This window comes from Pelophylax lessonae, assembly GCF_965119305.1.
Source record: "Pelophylax lessonae genome assembly, contig: HAP1_SCAFFOLD_338, whole genome shotgun sequence".
Classification (NCBI taxonomy): domain Eukaryota; kingdom Metazoa; phylum Chordata; class Amphibia; order Anura; family Ranidae; genus Pelophylax; species Pelophylax lessonae.
This window is the reverse complement of record NW_028120006.1, coordinates 93443-115939: the sequence shown is the minus strand read 5'-3', so window position 1 is coordinate 115939 and position 22497 is coordinate 93443. Positions and strand designations below refer to the sequence as shown.

Below are 22497 nucleotides of genomic sequence, written 5' to 3'. Positions count from 1 at the left end.
CAATTATCTTAACTGGTAAACTGTGGAAATGAGGTTTAATAATGTACATATTTGTGTTCACAAGCTCTTCAGTTATTCTAAATGTTGGTATAAAGAGATAATGACTGTATTCATTGGTAAAGCCTACAAAATGGCTGTAGCCATTTGGTGCATCTTTGGTGGACAATGATACATACCTATCGTCTTTCCCTAACATTTGCACTTTTTTTTTTTTTTTTAGAGAAATTGATTATTTTCGGAGACAAAAAATTGTGTTTGTAATGTTACCCTCAAATTATTCTTATGGCACAGCTGCCTTGAGGTTAAAGTAATGTAATTTCCTTAATTTATAACATAACCCAGCATTGTTCTAGCTTTTTCCACAAAGGAACCCTTAAAATATTTTTTATGTTTTAAGGATCCCCTTCTAAGCCCCATTTTTTTTGAGTCAGTGGGAAAAATTCCCTTTACAGTGGTGGTCGGTAAGAACAAGGTCTCTTACAGTGATGGTCAGAATGCCACTTATATAGACAGTTAAAAAAGGCCATTGGTGTCATGCTGATGGCTCTGCCAAGTGGCACTGCCCTGGAGCTAGGCAGGTACAATCTGATAAAAGTATAAACATAAACAGGACCCAAGCTCTACTGCTTTGTTAACTTTGTGATGCTGAAAACCAGTGCACTGGGCTGGGATATTCACTCCCAAAACACAAGTCCATGATGAGTACAAGCCAGCTACTCGGTACGTTCTGAATTACAAATCTTTATTTGCTACATGATAAATTTACAGTGGATATAGCTATCAATTATAGGATTAAGGCCATCATGGCCAAAACATGTTGGCTGTATCCACTGTAATTGTATCAAATAAAGATTTGGGTTTTCGTAACGTACCGAGTAGCCGACTTGTACTCATCACCTACTGATAGGTTAATCCAAAATCAGCCACAGCTCAAGGAATACCTAGTAACCTCTGGAGGAACCCTAAGGTTCCATTGAAATCTCGGTTGAGAATGTCTGGCCCTATTCCTCAGGCCCGTGTAGGCCTAATATTCCATTTCTGCCCTTGGTCCCACGAACCAGCCCTGCTTACTGTACATGCCAAGTGCACAATAGACAAAAAATTCCTTTACTATAAAAAAAAAAAAAAAATGATTGAAATATTTTCTTCTGCTTATTTTTTTAATAAAATCAGAAATATTCTTGTAAAAATATACCATTTATGCTTGGCACTTCTTCCGCAAATATTCAAGTACAAGAATGCCATCTTGAGTCACCTCACACCTTTGATGCTGGGTACTACCTCTGTTAGATAGCTTTAAGTACACCCGGATTTATAATACTTATTTTCCCTTACAGTATTAATTTTATTTTATATTTTTATTTTTCTATACAGTTTTTTTTAATTGTTATGCCTAACCGAATTACGAATACAAAAGCACTCAGTTTAACCACATAAATGTAGGCCTCAGTGTGTGAATGAGATTCTCCCTTTCAGTCTCCACAGAGAAATTAAGATGTTGCTTCCTTCAGACACTTGAGCATGCAATTTCTATAATACCAATACTTATGTGATAATAAATCTGACCTGGGAAATAAGAGTTTGAATTTCCAAATAGCCATTTCTGCAGATTTCCTATGACCTCTAAAAGTGGGTATCACAGCAAAAGACAGTGTTAATTATTCACGTCTATTTTAAAAGAATGAAAAAAAAAACAAAATCTATACAGTTTTCTTTTCCATCTATAAACAATCCTAAAATACATAGAATACAAAAAAAAAAAAAAAAGGTCATTCGTGAGAACAGACTTCATAAAATGTAATTTTGTCCCTTAAAAACTAGACTGGGATGAAGTTGTGCAGTCCTACCACCCAATCAGGTTTCATCTTGGCCTGCTTGATCCGTTTTCTTCACTCTAGTTTTTAAAAGCCAGCACGGACGTTCCTTCTATCAGCATATGCAAAAAATTCTGTGCTACATGTTTCTAACTTGCCAAAAAATAAACAAAGGGTGGTTTTAAAATGACTTACCTCTATGTTAATTTTAACAGTGCAGCGAACGCCTACATTAACGTGTTTAGGGGGGTTCAAATGAGACCCAGCCAGCTAGGTCCTGTGGTGCATATGTAAAATTTTTTTAATATACTCCCTGCTACCATAAATATAATTATATAATTGCCTTAGCCTTTTAATGAATTATAATTACCTTTGTTATAACTATCCCTTTATTTAATTAGTGAAGTAATGTGAGCACACAGAAGAGAGAGAAGCACAAACACAAGAGTGGTTTGAGGATTTAGCATTGAAATAAAAATCAATCCCTTTTAATAGGGGCAGAGACCTAAAGTGCGCTATCGATGTGAGCAGTGGTGTAGCTATTTTGTTGGGTCAAAAATATTGAGAATATGGAATTTCAGCCTATTAAATTGGAGCTCAACTGAAAAAGCTAAGATCCGAGTTGTTATAGAGGACATCTAGAAACGTTTAGAGCCGGTCCACACTAGCGTGACTTATCAGCCTGACAAGTCGCGCTCCCTCGCGGTCCATTGACCGCTACAGGACCCGTTCTAATAGGAGCGACACAAGTCGCTCCGACTTAGAAAAAGGGTCCTGTACTACTTCGGGGCGACCTCGGAGCGACTTGCATAGACTTCCATTATGTGAAGTCCCTGCAAGTCGCTCCGAAGTCGTGGTGCATGGTAATGCACAAGTCGCCCCCGAAGTAGTAAGGAGTCGTGTCGCCTTAGTGTGAACCGACTCTTATTGTACCTAAGCAGTACCCTGATAAATGTCTCTCTGGTCTTGCATTCCTTCTCAAAAATAGTAGTGCACTTCCTGTAAGTGTGCCTAGGCACTCCTGTAGCTGCATATCTGCAGTGTGAGATCTAAGGCACTGCTGCCTCTAACTGCTAGTCTCAGGAGATCTGGGCTGAGGTTTGGTAATCTCAATGAGGAAGAAAAGCCCTGTCTTTGCCAAGGTAGCAACGTCCACACAAAACACAGTGCAGAACAAGGCATACTAAGTCAATAAGGGAAACAGTCTGATGCAGGGAGACTATGATAGAAGTTACATGTGATGTCACTGATTTTGTCTACAGAGGACAGTCTACAGCAGCCTTTCTCAACCTTTTCAACACAGGAACCCTTGAAAAAACTTTTTAGGCTCAGGGAACCCATGCACAAAATGACCATATCTCATGATACATTAGTGTGATGGTCAGTGGGAAGAATGCCCACCTAAAGATACATAAAAAGTCAATGGTGTCATTGGGAACTTATCAAAGAGGCAAATATTGCTCATTGAATTCTGGTTGAGAAAGCCTCGTCTATAGACTATACAGAGGTAAGACTGCAAAAACTGATTCAAAATTGTATTTGTTCCGAGACAAAATGGTCACCACACAAAATTGCTGTCTTTACTGTTGGTAGACCATGTTACACTTTAACCCTGGCTACACTGCAATACACTAAGTAATTAAATGGCGCTTTTCCACTGCATGGAACCGAACGGTTCGGCTCGCTTTTGTGCTTTTCCACTGCTGGTACCTCATGGTACGGTGTAGGAACGGTTCGGTACGGCGGCGCTTTTCCACTACATGGAACCGAACGGTACGGCTCTCTAAAACAGTACCACCTCGATTGTGGTTCCAAGAGGTACCATACCGGTACTATATCCCACAATCCTTTGCATGCAGCTGTTTGTCACTACTAGCCACTGATTGGTCAGAGAATCGTTGTTATCCCACCCACTTACTTTAGTACTACTTTAGTGGAAAAGCAAACCATACCAAACCATACCGAACCATACCGAACCGTTCCAACACCGTACCATGCGGTACCATGCAGTGGAAAACCAAACCGGGCCAAGTAGAGCCGAGCCGGTACTTGCAGTGGAAAAGTGCCAAAAGTGGCATGCTGGGATTGACAAACTACTCCTGAAAGGATGAGATTTAATAGCATTTTAAAAAATTGGGAACACTGTATTACTGTATGGCTTATTTGGACTGTATCACCATGGTAGATGCAAGCGGTAATGTCTAGATTACAGTGTGAGTGACAGCATGGTGAACAATGGTAGTCTTCATCACTAAATCCCCCATTACATGCTAAAACTTTTTTTTTTTCAATTTTTATATTGCTCATAATTGTTAATAATTTATAATATCAGCATTAAAAAAAACAAAAAAAAACAACAACAAAGAATTTAAAATAATAAAAAAAAAAATATTAGCCGTAGTGTTTGTATAGGAAAAGTTAGGTTGCTCTGACGCGAAGGTGGTCTACACCTCATATTAAGTAGCCCCATGGCTATCCATTGAACTGCACCCGCCCCTTGCCAAGCAGACGGGTTATCCGCTGTCCATCTGTACAAGTCCAAAACAGAATGCAAGAGGAGGGGCAATACAACCCCCAGTCCTTCATCCTTTGTAGGAACACTTTCTTATTCTTAAAATATGGGTTTTGGCACTTTATGGAAATAAAAATGAATCTGTGAAATGAAAAGCAGGAAAAAAACATAAAAGGGATTAACTATGTGCAGAAGTAAAATCACTATTTACAATTGGAACACCAACAGATTCTAAGGTTGTCTTTTCTACGCTGCTGTTTTTGGAACTATTGTAGTATTTGTTTTTTGAAGAGTTTGTCAACCCTCTGTATGCTCCTACAAAATCCTCCGATCATAGATTGGAATGGATTAAAGACAAGTGTCAGGGTGCAGTTCCTTGTACCCGGCTCGGAAGACACTCCCTGTTTTTTTATTTCTCTAGGAAATTCGAGGAGCTGAGCGATCATTTGTGGTGGTCTTCTTCAGTTTGACCCCACGGCGAATTGCGTTGAGCATATCTTCTCCCTGCGGTGCATCTATCAGAGCAGTATCTGCTGTCTCGGGGTCTGGTTGGCCTGTGGGTTCAGGAATGACAGGACCATCCTGTTCATCTTCTTCCTCTTCATATTCTGACCGACCTGGCCTTTGCTCTTCAGCAATGACACCAGGGGTTCCCGGGACAGGGGGGTTTACAGAAGCTTGTCCACTCCATAAGGATGCAGGTATGTCCCCGCCCAGCACGGCTCCTTCTGTGATGGATGGTGAGTCGGGGCTCTGTTCAGGTGACTCTTCACTAGTGTTGCTGGGAAGACCACCTGGAATGTCTGGGACAGTTGGGGTTTTGACCGGGATAACTGGTGTCTTTATTGGAATGGGACCTCCTCCGATGGTTCCGCGTCTCACTGACGGCTTGGTAGACGGTGTCCTCCGGATGGTGGCCACACCAGGAGTGACTATAACAGGCGCAAAGTTGGCTGGCAATCCTGCCGTGGACGCAGGGCGCTTGGATTGAAACATCCTGCGATATGACTGACTGATGTCGCTGTTTCTCGGGATGGTGGAGGACTTGTCGAAATCCTGTTGCTCTTGCTCCTGATCTCCACTCACCGAGAAGTAATCATAATCTGAAACTAGAAACAAAAGGGAGGTATGAGTGTTAAGTGAATTTCCTGTAGAAGACTTTGGGGTTTTATTAATGTGGCCGGGATAAATACTGTATTGCAGAGTTATTTTTCACCATAACATGCAAGTAGGGTTTCCATTTCATTCTTCCACACAGGCATAAAAAAGAAAAGACTGCTATTAACAAAAGAAACTAAGATAGTTCTTCCTTAAAACTGATAAACCATACATATGGACACATTATCTACTTGCCGACCACATAACTTAGTTATATGGTGGCAGAGCGGCTCTCCTGCGCTGGATCACCCTGCACTTTCAGGTAGGGGGCACTTGCTGTGGAAGTGCTGTGATTTAGCACACGGTATGCCAGCCAATAGATGTCTGCTGACACCCACTGATCGGCGAGGAGCCACACAGAACGGAGCTCTGCCTATGTAAACAAGGCAGAGCTCCGTTCTGAAAGGGGAAAAGTTGATTGAGTGATGGAGTCCTGCAAAGCAGGGAAAAAAATCCATCACTTCCCCAAGTAAAAAGCAGCACACATAGTACACAAAGACTGATTAGGCACAAATTAAAGCCTTTAAACATCCTAGATGTTTAACCCCTCCCTGGTGTCATTAGTACAGTGACCATGCATATTTTTAGCACTGATCAATGTGGGAGGCAGGATTCTGGGAGGATGTCCATGGATGCCATCCCAGAACTGGAAGCCCGGAGCTTGGATGGAGGAGGGGGGGGGGTCCCTTCATGGTGTCTTGCACCAGCCACCTGAAGGTTCTAGTCACGCCTCTGGTAAGGGGTGTCTGTAGATAAAAAAACAAACTGTGCAGCTCTGACTAAAGTTGAATAAGGCACTTGCAACAGGTGTTGGCTATTTACATACCTTATGAAGCCTGACTGAAATACTCCCAGGTTATTGCTAGGAAATTGCTTAATGAGGCCCAGTCATCACTGCTCTCCTCCACCATCATTAAGCCTTCAAAATTCTACCAATGCAACACTGAATATTCAGATTTTTGCATAAGTCTGGTTATGACTGGATCTCTTTAACCACTTTACGACCGCTCACTGTGCCTCTACTGCGGCACAGTGGCTCGTTCCCATCCAGCGTCGCTGGACTCCTCCCCTTGTGGGCGGCGCTCACGCGCCGCCGGAGGCTCGCTCCCGCTGTTTTCAGTCACAGCAGGAGTTGGGCCAGCGATCTCCGCTGCTCTTCCCCGATCGTCGGGGAATCGAGTTTGGAGATCCGCCCGCTTGTGTAAACGAAGCGGGCGGATCTCCTAAGTGACAGATTGCAGGGTTCAGCATAGCTGAACATGCGATCTGTCCCTGTGTCACTCAGTGACCTCCCCCCACACACGTTAGTAAGCACCAAGTATACATTAACCCCTCCCTCTCCAATAAAATTAACCCCTTCCCTACCAGTGTCATTTTTACAGTAACAGTGCATATTTATAGCACTAATTACTGTAGTAATGTCACTGGTACCCCCAAAAGTGTCAAAAATGTCAGTCAAGGGTCCGATCTGTCCGCCGCAATGTCGCAGTCCCGCAAAAAAAAAAAAAAAAAAAAAAATCGCAGATCGCCGCCATTACTCATTAAAAAAAAAAAACAGCAAAAATGACAAATCTTTCCCTTAGTTAGTAAACGCAATAACTTTTGCGCAAACCAATCAAAATACGCTTATTGTGATTTTTTTTTTACCAAACATATGTAGCAGAAAACAAATTGGCCAAAAATTTTTAAAAATTTAGATTTTTCCTTTTTTTTGGGGGGAATTTCATATGTGTGAAAAATATTGTTATCTTTTCAAAATTTACGCACTTTTTTGTTTATAGCGCAAAAAGTAAAAATCGCACAGTTGATCAAATACCACCAAAAGAAAACTCTGTTTGTGGAAAAAAAAGGACGTAAATTTCGTTTGGGTACGGCGTCGCACGACCGCGCAATTGTCAGTTAAAGTTGCACAGTGCCGAATCGCAAAAAGTGACCTGGACGTAAGACAGCAAAATCCTCCGGTGGTAAAGTGGTTAATATAACAACTCACAGTACCTTTGATGCTAATTCGAGGCTGTGTGTAACAGTTTTCATCTGTGATGTTTTAGAATAAGGACTATTGTGTTCCTCACCTTGTGATGGGATGGTGTCCTCTGAACAGCATGGGGTGGTGGTTTGTGTGCTGTATCCACTGGAGCACTGCAGGGAATCTCGACTGCTCCTCTGTGTATCAAGCTGCAGTCCTCTGCTCAGGGCTAAAGCCAGATCGTCACAGTTTTCTGCTTCTTCCCCTTGCTGGTGGGGGGGACACAAAAAAAAGAATAAATGAAAAATTCCTAAGAAAGCAAATGTTGTGATCGAGTCTATTGTGGTAAACAGATATGGACAACCCGCAGACCTCCAACTCTTAAAGTCCTGGAATGTCTGCTCAATCATGCTTCAACTCAACCTCTGGAGACCCTGAGCAATGCTGACACCTCTAACTCTTTGCTAGAGGCCCGCAGGTTGTCTCCAGACCAGAGGTGCCAGATCTGTAGATTATGATCCAATCAGATATACTATTTGTTCTGCTAAAACAAAACTCCTTGGAGTCCTTGCAGGGCAATTGGAAATTTGGAACTACTGAAAGAATAATGTCTGTGCCTCCATGCATTTGCAACTGAACCCAGAGCTGCATTTGCAATTGGGGGATCCACAGTCAAGCCAAAATGACAGATCTATCCCATTTATGGTCAGAGCCATATGATGGAGGGTGGTTGTCCCAAAGTATTTTGCTAGTTTGCAAAACTGCAGTTTGGGGTCATAACTGGGATAGGCCCATCTTTTGCTCATTTACTGTGCCAAAATTGTAGGGTTATCAGCCTACAATTTTGGCAATTGTTGCCTTGCTGTAAAAAAAAAAAAAATGGCGGGGCACCTCTGCTCTAAACAAACCAAATATCCATTCTGGCAAACTCAAAGTTAACAGTTAAAAAGCATAAAGAGAAGATAACGAGATGTTAAAAGAGCCCTGTCATGGTCATTTCTATGGTTAGGCGTACTATAGTGCAGAAAGAGTTTCTAATTAAGCTGTAAAATAAAGCATGGTTTCCTGAAGATTGGTGTTAGCAGCTAGAGAAAGAAGAGAATCTGAGAACAAAGGGTTAGAGACATGCTTTTTGGTCAAATTAAACTTTACCCTTGATGCCATGGGCATTCTTGCACTGCGGGGTGAATGAGCCTCATTAATTAGTCCGGGATGCATGAACTGGGCTCCTGAAGAAAGGTCGACTTCACGTTTGTGTCTCTGAAGAGTGTTCATCACAGGCTGGTCGTATGGACCTGGCTTAGCCCAGTCCTGAATGAAAGGTTAGAGGCTGTATATGGATGTCACCAACATGACTCTTTTTAAGGAAAGATTACTGTCCCCCAAAGCAAGTACACAGAGAAATGAGAACAATGACATATATCAGGGCTGGATTTTTCATTATGTCAGGCTCTTATTTAGCCAGCAGAGATAAATCCTCTGCTTTAATACATGGCACTTGACTTAGTGAGATAACAAATAATACTGCTTCCAGCTAACAAAATCTGTTCTTTCTCCTTCCTGAAAAAAAAAATCTTTACCTGGCATTGGTAGACCACATGCAGCTGGGCTCTTAACTGCTAGCAGACAATTTCTACAAGTCTATAAAAAGGCCCTTATAAAACTCGCTTACTTGCTGGTAACTGGATGTAAAGGTGTATAAGTGCGCTAGAAGTAAAATAGTGAAGATTTCCACTCTAGACATATTTGTTCTCTACTAGTACCCTAAATCAGCCTTTTTCAACCAGGGAGCCTTGGTAAAAAGCCTAAAATTACCCAAAATTACCCAAAAATTGTACACAAGCCAGCAGGTGCATCAAGCCTGCCTTTTAGTTACACAAAGCCACAGGTTTTTATTGAGCACCATTTCAACCTTCCAGCCACCGGCATCCCAACAACCAGTGATGTCATCAGTGTTGAGAAGGGTGTTGATCGCCTGCACAGTATCCTTGTTTGACCCTCCCCTGCCCCTCTCCATCAACACTGGGGTCACATTAGCTGAGTGCGAGAGAGAAACTGAGGGAGAGGAGAAACACTGGAATACTAGTCGGTACTAGTGTGCAAAAATGTATTTGATTTGAAAGAATACATCACCTCTAACGTTGGGTGTCCTACGTATTGATGCTGCTGCATTATGAAAAGGTTTTTTACATTTTAGAACTGGGTGCCTTGAGACTTGTCCATAATTTTAAAAGGGGCCTTAATTGAAAACAGGTTTAGAAACACTGCCCTAAATAATGTACATTTCTTCTTGAATGCTTCCTGAAAATAGCAGTGCACTTCCTGTGCCTAGGCACTCCTGTGCCCTGAACCTCAAAGCTGTAGATCTAAAGTAAAAGGATTCAGATTACAAAGGGAAATTTCTAAAGAGAGAAAATCTAAGGCACTGCGTCTTCTGACTGCTAGACTTAACAGATTTGGACTTAGATGTGGGCATGTCACTACTGTACTGCTCACAATTCCCCTTGCAGGAGTGGAAGCTGTATCTGGGGGTCTACAGTGCAAGGAGTCTTTTGCTTCTGCTTCATTCATTCTGTGGATCTGTGTTTGTGGATCTGGATTTGCACAGCCCTGCCCCTAAGCCTCCATCCCTCCATAGAGATACAATGTGAGGCAAGGCAGGTCGGTAATAGGGAAAAGCTATACTAGCTCTAGTTTTTTGACCTTTGTGTGCCTCTTTTGGGCACAGCCTCTGTAGTACAGAGCATCTTTAACTTGTAGCATCCCTACACCTAAGAGGCCACTGGCACAATAGACTCGATTGGCTCTATTTAAGTATCTGTATAGTATTGCAGCCAATTCCTCTCCTAGTATTAGAATAGTAAAACTCCCAATGTAGTAAGAAGGATCCAAAACAAAATGATATGCACAGAGCCCTGGTCTCAACCCCACTGAACACCTTTGGGGTTAGAATGCCAATTATGAGCTTGGTGTTCTCATCCAATATCAGTAACCTCACAAATGCTCTTTTAGGTAAATGGGCAAATTCCCACAGAAAACTCCCAAAATACTGTAAAAAGCTATCCCATAAGAGCTGATGTGGTTAAAGCTGCAAGTGGGGAAGGGAGGGGAGGTTGGTAATAGTGATCGACCAATATAGTTTTTTTATTGCGGATACCGATATTTTGGTCATCAGTCATCACATATCGTTATCGGCTGATATTGGCCGATATTTTCGTACATTAAAAAATGTTTTATTTTATTTTCTTAAAAGGTACTCTGGTGGAGGGATCTGGGGGTCTAAAAGACCCCAAAACCCTCCTCTGCACTTGAAAGCATTCAAAACGCCAAGTTTGGCTGTTTTTAATGCTGTAATTTTTTTAAATTTGGTGCCAAGTACCCGGAAGTGATGTCATGACATCACTCCCGAGTTTTTACATGGAGACACGATCAGAGCTGAATGCGGCTTTGATAGGGTCTTCGGTGCCGTGCAGGCTGGTTGCCCGGGTCTCCTGGTGGAACGGGAGACCCGGGCGGGCAACGGAAGGCGGCGGGAGGGGGGGGGGGACATCCCCTTCCGGTCCTTGTAATGACAGCCGAGCGGCTACTCAGCAACATCGGCTGACATTACAAGACAGCCGACCGTTGGCTATGGACGCCGGTACCGGGGTGATACCTCTAGCTGCAGGCATCACTCCTGTGCAAGCACTTTCCCGAAATATCGGCAATATCGGTAACCTCCGGGGCCGATTCCGATATATCGGGAAAAGTGCATATCGGCCCCTAATATATTGGCTTTGCCGATAAATCGGTTGATCCCTAGTTGGCAACTCCATATTAATGCTCATGGGTTTAGAGTGGGATGTCTAACAAGCTGATATAGATATAATGGTCAGGAGTCTACAAACTTTAAGGCCATAAAGCATAATATCCAGTTATAACCACTGGTTTAAATGCTAGTCCTTGAATTAAATTCACAAGTACAACATCACCAGAATGAAATAATTACACCTAAAACGTAATTACACCTAAAACGTCAAACTAGGAAACTGTATACGTTTTCTGTCCCTACCAGATGGTAGGACTTGAAGGAACACTACTGCCGGAAATATTTTATTTTGATAATTGGAGGCAGTTAAAACTTGTAATGAGAGTACCGAGAACATCAACTGCTTTTTTACATTCTTTTATTTGTGTGAATGAAGCCCAAGGTGACCAGCAAATCCTGGAGTCTTGGTAACCAATTATGTAAATCCAGCCCTGCTATAAGTACAAAGGAAAAGTAATAATTGAAGGGGCCGTCAAAAAAGACAGCATGATCTTGAAGACAACATGGACCCATGAAAGGACTACTGTGCAGTTAGAAGTCAGACACATATTGAGCAGTGCTACAGAATGAGAACAACAGAAGTTTAAAGTTGGAAACTTTAGATTTAAAATGATTACTTAGTTGAAGAGTCTCTTCAGTTAAAGGACCTTTGATCATGTAACTGTTTACTTAGAAGTTTGACCAAGATCTAGGCTGTGATGTGTACGTAGTTCATGGTTTGAGTTGAGGGTCATGTGACTGATAAATAAATCTGTCGCACTTTAACCACTTTACCACCGGAGCATTTTGCTGTCTTACGTCTGGGCCACTTTTTGCGATTCGGCGCTGTGCGAATTTAACTGACAATTGCGCGGTCGTGCGACGCCGTACCCAAACGAAATTTACGTCCTTTTTTTCCCACAAACAGAGCTTTCTTTTCGTGGTATTTGATCACCTGTGCGATTTTTACTTTTTGCGCTATATACAAAAAAAGAGCATTTATTTTGAAAAAAATAACAATATTTTTAAAATTTTTTTATATGAAATTCCCCCCAAAAAAGATGTAAAAACCAATTTTTTTTTTAAATTTTTGGCCAATTTGTTTTCTGCTACCTATGTTTGGTAAAAAAAATCACAATAAGCGTATTTTGATTGGTTTGCGCAAAAGTTATTGCGTTTACTAACTAAGGGAAAGATTTATGTCATTTTTGGTGTTTTTTTTTTAAACGCGTAATGGCGGCGATCTGCGATTTTTTTTGTGGGACTGCAACATTGCGGTGGACAGATTGGACCCTTGACTGACATTTTTGACACTTTTGGGGTACCAGTGACATTACTGCAGTAATCAGTGCTATATATATGCACTGTTACTGTAAAAATGACACTGGCAGGAAGGGGTTAATTTTATTGGAGAGGGAGGGGTTAATGTATGCCCGGTGCTTACTGACATGTGTGGGGGGAGGTGACTGAATGACACAAGGACAGATCCAGGGTTCAGTTATGCTGAACCCTGCAATCTGACCCTGCCTGTCACTTAAGAGATCCGCCCGCTTGTGTTTACACAGGCAGGCGGATCTCCACACTAGATCCCCGACGATCAGGGAAGATCGGCGGCGATCGCCGCTGCTCCTCCCCTGGCCCGACTCCCGCTGTGACTGAATACAGCGGGAGCGAGCAAGGGGAGTGTCTGACGACGTAGTACTACGTCATCAGACGATAACGAGCCACTCTGCCGCAGTAATATTACTGCAGGCAGGCGTAAAGTGGTTAAATGACAATTGCGTGGTCATGCAACACTGTACCCAGACTAAATTTTTATCATTTTGTTCACACAAATAGAGCTTTCTCTTGGTGGTATTTAATCACCAATGGGTTTTTTATTTTTTGCTAAATAGAGGAAAAAAAATAAATAAATAAATAAAAAAACGACTGTTTGTTTTTGCTGTTGTAATATTTAGCAAATAAATAATCTTTCTTCATGAATTTAGGCCAAATGTATTCTGCTACATAAGGGCTCTTTCACACGGGCGTTCCGTATGTCCGTTTTTCATCCCATCCGTTTGCGGATGAAAAACGGACATAATGTATCTCTATGTAAATACGGATGTCATCGGATGATCATCCTCTGACATCCGTTTTTTGTCAGTTCAGTTCAGTTTTTTTGAACGGAGGAGAACCCTATTTTTTCTTCCTTTCAAAAAACGGAACTGAAGCAAAAACGGATGTCAGTGGTGTCATCCGCAGACATCCGTATTTACATAGACATGCATTATGTCAGTTTTTCATCCGCAAACGGATGGGATGAAAAACGGACATACGGACCGGATGACACAAGTGTCATCCGTGTCCGTTACAAAAAAAAAAAAAAGGACCTGATCGGGCAAAAAAAAAGGAACGCCCGTGTGAAAGAGCCCTTACTTTGGGGAAAATAACCCAAATCAGTGTATATTATTTAGTCTGTAATAAAGTATTATAGAGTCCACAAACTATGATATACAGTGGGTACGGAAAGTATTCAGACCCCCTTAAATTTTTCACTCTTTGTTATATTGCAGCCATTTGCTAAAATCATTTAAGTTCATTCTTCTTCCTCATGAATGTACACATAGCACCCCATACTGACAGAAAAACACAGATTTGTTGACATTGTTGCAGAGTTATTAAAAAAGAAAAACTGAAATATCACATGGTCCTAAGTATTCAGACCCTTTGCTGTGACACTCATATATTTAACTCAGGTGCTTTCCATTTCTTCTGATCATCCTTGAGATGGTTCTACACCTTCATTTGAGTCCAGCTGTGTTTAATTATACTGATTGGACTTGATTAGGAAAGCCACACACCTGTCTATATAAGACCTTCCAGATCACAATGCATGTCAGAGCAAATGAGAATCATGAGGTCAAAGGAACTGCCTGAAGAGCTCAGAGACAGAATTGTGGCAAGGCACAGATCTGGCCAAGGTTGCAAAAAGATTTCTGCTGCACTTAAGGTTCCTAAGAGCACAGTGGCCTCCATAATCCTCAAATGGAAGACGTTTGGGACGACCAGAACCCTTCCTAGAGCTGGCCGTCCGGCCAAAATGAGCTATCGGGGGAGAAGAGCCTTGGTGAGAGAGGTAAAGAAGAACCCAAAGATCACTGTGGCTGAGCTCCAGAGATGCAGTCAGGAGATGGGAGAAAGTTGTAGAAAGTCAACCATCACTGCAGCCCTCCACCAGTCGGGGCTTTATGGCAGAGTGGCTCGACGGAAGCCTCTCCTCAGTGTAAGACACATGAAAGCCTGCATGGAGTTTGCTAAAAAACACCTGAAGGACTCCGAGATGGTGAGAAATAAGATTCTCTGGTCTGATGAGACCAAAATAGAACTTTTTGGCCTTAATTCTAAGCGGTATGTGTGGAGAAAACCAGGCACTGCTCATCGCCTGTCCAATACAGTCCCAACAGTGAAGCATGGTGGTGGCAGCATCATGCTGTGGGGGTGTTTTTCAGCTGCAGGGACAGGACGACTGGTTGCAATCGAGGGAAAGATGAATGTGGCCAAGTACAGGGATATCCTGGACAAAAACCTTCTCCAGAGTGCTCTGGACCTCAGACTGGGCCGAAGGTTTACCTTCCAACAAGACAATGACCCTAAGCACACAGCTAAAATAACAAAGGAGTGGCTTCACAACAACTCCGTGACTGTTCTTGAATGGCCCAGCCAGAGCCCTGACTTAAACCCAATTGAGCATCTCTGGAGAGACCTAAAAATGGCTGTCCACCAACGTTTACCATCCAACCTGACAGAACTGGAGAGGATCTGCAAGGAGGAATGGCAGAGGATCCCCAAATCCAGGTGTGAAAGACTCGTTGCATCTTTCCCAAAAAGACTCCTGGCTGTATTAGATCAAAAGGGGGCTTTTACTAAATACTGAGCAAAGGGTCTGAAAACTTAGGACCATGTGATATTTCAGTTTTTCTTTTTTAATAAATCTGCAACAATGTCAACAATTCTGTGTTTTTCTGTCAGTATGGGGTGCTATGTGTACATTCATGAGGAAGAAGAATGAACTTAAATGATTTTAGCAAATGGCTGCAATATAACAAAGAGTGAAAAATTTAAGGGGGTCTGAATACTTTCCGTACCCACTGTATGTCTGAAAATTGATCATTCCTGATGTACTGACAGCCTATCTCATTTCTTGAGGCCCAAAAATGTCAGGACAGTACAAATATCCCCCAAATGACCCCTTTTTGGAATGAAGACAGTCCAAGGTATTTAGTATTTAGTAAAAGGCATGGCAAGTTTTTTGAAGTTTTTATTTTTTGTCATAATATTTTGAAATGTTTATTTATTTTTTTTACATATTGTCACCAGTGCAGTACAGCGTCATCATATAAAAACGGGTGTGACAGTGATTAGAGACACTGACTGGTGAAAGTACAAAAAAAAACCCAAAACATTTTCCAATTTTTTTTTATTATATTTTTGTTTTTATTATATTTTTGTTTCTATTATATTTTTTTTAAGTTTTTTTTTTTACCAGTGCAATATAATGGTACCATAGTGAAGTGATCAGTCATTTATTTTTACACATTTGCTTATGGCATTGAGTAAAATCGGTTCTTTCAGTTTTTGTTGTGATTAGCTGCAATTGGCCACAATTGATCACATGGCGCAGATGGGCTGTGATTGGCCCAGTCTATACAATCTAATCCCTGTGACCAATCACAGTTAGCAACACTAAGGCTCCATGTACACGGGACGTTGGAAATGGCCGTTTAGGAGCAGTTGGGCGTTTTTTTCAGAAGCCCCTGTACGCAGCTCCATGTTATCTTATCTGTCCATGTACACATGGTCGTTTACAGTCATTTGCAGGCAGTTGCGTTCAGGGACTTTTTTTAGAACGCAATTATTTGCATTCGAACGTGTGTTTCCCGGCGTTTCAAACACACAAACGCGACCGAACGCGTCCGAACGCGATGACTCGCGTTTAGCGTTCACGTTTTTCCATTTTAAAGGGGAATCATTTTTTTGACCTCTATGAACGGTTCTAAATGCAAACGCCAGCAAACGCCCGCTAAACGCGGGTACAAACGCAACCTAACGGACGTTTCAAACGTCCTAAAAATTCCAGCATTCAAAGGGACTTTTAACGTCCCGTGTACATGGAGCCTAAGAATGGCTTGAAAGGAAGTCAACCATTGTTTACAACTGTAATGTGACCTGCTGTGATTGGTTACAGCAGACACATGGTACAGTAACAGGAGAAAATCCAGAGGAAAATGATAGGCCAAATACAGAAAACAGTACAATCAAATATAATTATTTTAATTTTATAACTAGGACCTATAGATGTAAAAACAGTTATATGACCAAAAGTTCCCATCAAAATAAAACATAGGGCAGTGACGGCAAACCTTGGCACCATAGATTTTTTAGAACTACATTTCCCATGATGCTCATGCACTCCATTGTAGTTGAGCATCATGGGAGGTGTAGCTCCAAAAAATCTGGGGTGCCAAGGTTCGCCATCACTGACATAGGGTGTCAAAATCCAATCCAAGGCAAATAACTGCCAACTTACAATAACGGAAGAAACAGATTACAGAACTGAATTTTAAGCAAGAAAATACAATTGGCAGACAGTGAAAGGTATGGGACTCCACAATGCCTACTAACCTCACCATAACTGAATAATTAGTTTACAGCCCATTTATGTTTCCACTTTGTGTGTGTTTACTATATGTGTGCCTCGTGAACGGTCATGTGTTTCTTTTATGCATTTTCCATCCTTTTCTGCACTGTCTGTAAATCCCCCCCAAAACAAGTATCATTAAAACTCTAAACCTTCTGCATTAATCAATGGTTAAATGTAGTATAATACTCTACTAGAGTTTTCAGGTTGAGATACACATATGTATAGTGTACAGTTTGCCTTTTATTGCCTTTAAGTGTTATCTATCCCTATGGAGAATGTTCTTGCTGGAATCCACGCATTAGCTTAAAAGCGGCTTGTTATGGGGTCACTCAGCAGGGGGGAGGATCCCAGAGTGCCAGGCAGGGGACCCAATAAGAGGAGGATCTGGGCTGTGCAAAAGTAGCTGCACAGAGCAGGTAAGTAACTGCGGCAGGCTGGCCCTCCTGCACGAACCGCCTTAGGTATATGTCGGTCGCGCGCCTGCAGCTAGGGGGCGAGCAGTGGGGACTCCGATGAAAGGGGCAGGCGGCTCCGATTGCCACGGGACACCCGCGATTGTTCCCCGCTGAGAGAGAAGAACGGTCAGCTGTTCTTCTCTCTGGAATGATCACAGAGCTCCTGTGATCCTTCTATGTAGGATCACATGTCTCTATGATCATTTCACAAGCCCAACCCCCACACAGTTAGAATCACTCCCCTAGGTACAAATTTAACCCTTTGATCGCCACTGGGTTAACCCTTCCCTGCCAATGGCATTATTACATTAACAGTGCATATTTTTAGCATTGATTACTGTAGTAACGTCACTGGTCCCCCCAAAAGCGTCAAAAATGTAAGTTAGGGGTCCGATCTGTCCACAGCAATGTCGCAGTCCCGTTAAAAATCGCAGATCGCCGCCATTACTAGTAAAAAAAAAAAAAAATTATATACATTTTTCCCATAGTTAGTAGACGCAATAACTTTTGCACAAACCAATCAAAATAAGCTTATAGCGATTTCTTTTACCAAAAATATGTAGCAGAAAACAAATTGGCCTAAAATGTTTTTTTGGGAATGTTATATAGCAGAATGTGAAAAATAGTTTTTTTTTTTTTTTTCAGAATTGTCGCTCTATTTTTGTTTATAGCGCAAAAAATAAAAATCGCAGAGGTGATCAATTACCACCAAAAGTAAGCTTTATTTTTGGGAAAAAAAAGGACATCCATTTTATTTGGGTACAGCGTCGCACGACCGTGCAATTTTCCGTTAAAATAACGCAGTGCCGAATGGCAAAAAATGGCCTGGTCATTAAGAGGGCAAATCCTTCCGGTCCAGAAGTGGTTACAAAAAAAAATCAAAAATTGTAGGTTTAATTTTACTTTAAGCATTCTGTGCTCCAGGGGACAAAGTACATGTAGTACTTAGTTCCATGCTCCTACGTGCTTTGTAAGCCTAGCTAGGAGAGTAGACTTCCCAAAGGCCATCCAACACACCCACCCAATTGCCACCACTGGTCTAAGGCAAGTTCTTGGAGTGGAGACAAGCGTCAGTTAACAAGAAGCTTGCTATCTACGTTGTTGAGCATCTCGTCCAACCTGTTAGCTAGGCCTACAAATGAAGGAACAATGGACTATGTGTATTCCATGTACTTTGAACTAGGGATCGACCGATATAGCGGGAGCCGATATGCACTTTCCCCGATATATATCGGAATCGGCCTTTGGATTTACCGATATTGCCGATATTTAGGGAAAGTGCATGTACCAGAGTGATGTCTGTAGCTAGAGGCATCACCCCGGTACCGGCATCCATAGCTGACGGTCGGCTGACTTGTAATGACAACCGATGCGGCTGAGAAGCCGCTTGGCTGTCATTACAAGGAGCGGGAGGGGACGCCCCCCCCCTCTCGCCACCTTCCACAGCTCACCCCGGGTCTCGCGTCTCACCAGGAGAACTTGGGCATCCTTCCTGCACCACCGCCGTCTGACTGGGTCTCCATTTTTTTTTAATTCGGCGTCGAGTACCCGGAAGTGATGTCATGACATGACATCACTTCCAAGTACTGGCGGCGCCGAATTAAAAAAACTTGGCGTTTTGAATGCTTTTAAGTGCAGAGGAGGGGTTTGGGGTCTTTTAGACCCCCAGATCCCTCCACCACAGTACCTTTGGCATTAAAAAAAAAAAAAATTTTAATGTCCGAAAATATCAGCCAATATCGGCCGATACCAATATTCTATGACCAAAATATCGGTGTCGGTCGATCATTACTTTGAACCCTGGGGGACAGAACAATGAAAAAATTAAGTGAGAATTCTTCTTGAATTCTGTACCAAAAATTAGCATTACATGGAACTACACTAGAAGATGAATAAAGCTGAGAGAGACAACACAGTGTAAGTAGTACTTTTTTAAATACTTATAATTTTAAAATTCTACAGTTTTCCTTTTATTCTGATCAAAATGATTTTAATGCATAATCATTTTTGGACAATCTAGAGAGATGGTGAGTTCAGTACGGTTGTGTAGTCTTTACAAAAAGATCAAAACTTTACAGAAATTAGGAAACCCCGGACAATGGTTTGATTAGATGACAGGAAAGAGGAGATGGGACATCAAAGCCAAAAGCCGCACCACACAAACACAAACCTTCCAGGAAGGGATCTTGGATGATGGCAACATGCCTGGACCAATGGTGTAATAGTGATAGTCTGGATGAGCGGAATTAGATCGGGTCCAGGGGCGGGACACTGTGAGCGGGAAATGGGTGAAATGGCCTGCCATAGGCATTTCGCCATAGTGATGATACCCATTAGACAGCTGGAGACAGACAACATGGAGGAGGAAAAAAACAAAACCGGGAACAAAATGCAAAATCAATACAATGGTAAAGGTGATTAAAATCAAGCTGAGATTGATCCACCTCTAAACCCAGGGGTAGCAGCCATTTTGTAGACAGCACCACAAAAAAAAAAAAAAAAAAAAAAATAGAGGTGTTTCTAGAACACATTCTGTGTTAAATTTTCTACCATAGGTTAGGGTATGAAAGTGGACACCTATCTGTGGACAACACAATCCTTCCTTCCACAACTCTATTCTTGTAATACTGTACATGAGGCCTATTGAGGGATGATCATAACAATCTGCCGACAGTGACATAACTTAGGCCCATTTCTATAAATGCCTGTGAAGGTTCTTCTTTACCCAGGTCATGGTATAGTTAGTCGTAGTTAGTCACATTTAACTGGGCTTGAGGTGGTCAGCAGACTGGCTTAGTGGTTAGTACTTCTGCCTTGAGTCCTTGGTTTGAATTCTAACCAGGACACTACCAGCATGTAGTTTGCATGTCCTCTCCGTGCTTGCATGACATTTCCTCTGGGTACTCAAATTCCCTCCCACACTCCAAAGACATGTTGGAAGGGTATTTTGCTCCTGTCTACAGTATATTGGCCCTATAATGTGTATGCATGAAAGGTAGGGAGCTTAGTTAGATTGTAGTCTTCTTGAGGGGAGAGACTGATGTGAATGTAAAGCACTGTGTAAATTGTGGGCGCTATATGAATACCCAATAAAAAATAAATAAAAAAACGTTCTAATGCAGGGTTACTCAACCAAGGTTCCATGGAACCAGGGCCATCTTTTCCATTGGGCATGCCCGGTGGTTGCCCGGGGACCCCACTTGCCAAGGGGCCCCACACACAGGGTGGCATTTACACTGTCCCCCCCCCCCTAGGCCAGTCTCCAGATTAGTTTACCTGGTGGTCTAGGTCCCCCCCCCCCCATTGTCCGCCGGTGGCTCTGAGTCTCCCTGCACACTGGTTGCTAGGAAGGCCAGCCGATTGGCATCTAGCAACCAGTGACGTTCTGAGAGGACCCATCATGCACAGCGGAGGAGGATCCTCCTCGTCGTCTCGTCCTCCTCTCTCCGCGCCTAGAAGATGGGCTCCACCCACCTCCTCCCTTCATGTGCTGTGCAGCCGTTATGGAAGGTAAGCAGACTGCTGCAGCTGCTTGATTTCTTTTTTCTCACTCTCTCTCCATCGACTGTGCCATCCTTTTCCTGCCCTATATATCCTCCTCTGTGTGTGCCATTCTCTCTCTCTCTCTCTCGGGGCCCCAGTGCACTGCATTGCCCGGGGGCCTATAAGGCGCTTAAGATGGCACTGCATGGAACCATAGGGTTCCTCCAGAGGTTGCTAGGGGTTCCTTGAGCATTGAGCAATTTCTGCCTCTCAGATAAGTTCCCTCTGACACCAATGAATTTTTAGCTATCTGTAGGGTGGTAATGCTTCCCATTGACCACAAGTGTAAGGAGCATTCTTCCCACTGACCATCACACTAAAAAGTCATTTTTAATAGGGGTTCCCTGAGACCTGAAAGTTATTTCAAGAGCTCCTCCATGCTGAAAATGTTGAGAAAGGCTATTCTAATGTAATTAGAACTGGAGACATGCATTGGATAAGCTCTAATATCTTCAACATTACAGAACAAGTCCAGTTGAATGTAACCAACTACAACTAGATATCTCTTTATCTGAAATGTACTATGGGGCCTAGGCTAAATTTTCACAATTAGCTCACAAAATGGCTGCCTTCACCCAAGGTAATGATGGCTCTGTACAAAATAAAAATAAAAAAATATGATAAATGGACATGAAATAACAGTAGGGTAAATTGATGTGTGATAAAAAAAATACCATTAAACTCAATAACAATTTAAATGTATGGAACCAACAGCATCCACATCCAAAATATCTTCACAACAAACGTATACATAAAGCCCAGCTCATGATAATGGAAAATAAAACTGCTGCAAAACCCCACAATGTATTACCAGAAAATAAACACATTTTTATTATTAGATTAGAAAAATAAAATGTTGGCGCATAAACAGATAGTATTAGATGGCAGATATATAGAAAGTTTAAAGTGGTTGCAAACCCATACATATACCCCGTGAAGTGACTAGCCTCGGGTGATACAAGAGACCTCATTTCCACATTAGGTTAGATTCACACTCTTATGGGTGGTGCGGCTTACGCTTGTGCCGGCACAGCAGCCCGTTGATTTAAATGGGATTTGAATGGGATTCTGTACTTGTGGGAAATGCAGAGAAAGAGTCCCTGGTCCTTTTAAAAAAAAAACACGTCCACATGGAAATGCACCGTATTTTTGCACCCGAAAAGCTCTTCTTGGGGGTGTCACTAGGAATCAATGGAACACTTTTGCATCTGCAAAAGAGAAGTGCATTTTGCCTGCAGGTCGGGAACGAGAGCGGTTTGCACGTGTTCCCTGACCCTTGATATTGTAAACTTAGGCTAAATTGGGATGGACGGTTCTCAGAAAAAAATCTTATGCTTAAAATGGTTGTAAAGGCTCAAGGTTTTTTACCTTCATGCATTCTATGCATGAAGATAAAAAAACCTTCTATAAGCAGCGGCCCCCGTAAAACTTACCTGAGCTCCATCATGATCCAGCGATGTGCACAACAGTCTCGGCTCTCTTTGGACTCTCACCGCTCATTAGCTGAGACAGATTGGCTCCCACTGCTGTCAATCACAGCCAGTGAATCAATGAGCAGAAAGAGGGGGCTGGGCTGAGT

General features: G+C 42.3%; 1 protein-coding gene across 1 annotated transcript in view; it reads right to left on the bottom strand.

Annotated features, from left to right (window-relative positions):
- Nucleotides 1-4438: 4438 nt before the first annotated feature.
- Nucleotides 4439-22497, bottom strand: part of LOC309543744 (protein MTSS 1-like) — a gene marked incomplete at its 5' end in the record, with an annotated part of 59457 nt that continues 41398 nt past the window's right edge. Inside the window, 4 exons of the mRNA XM_082276187.1 lie at nucleotides 4439-5435; nucleotides 7557-7719; nucleotides 8603-8761; nucleotides 19546-19716. Coding sequence (XP_082132313.1) covers nucleotides 4744-5435; nucleotides 7557-7719; nucleotides 8603-8761; nucleotides 19546-19716 — 1185 coding nt within the window. The 3' untranslated portion in view covers nucleotides 4439-4743. The remainder of the gene's footprint in view (nucleotides 5436-7556; nucleotides 7720-8602; nucleotides 8762-19545; nucleotides 19717-22497) is intronic.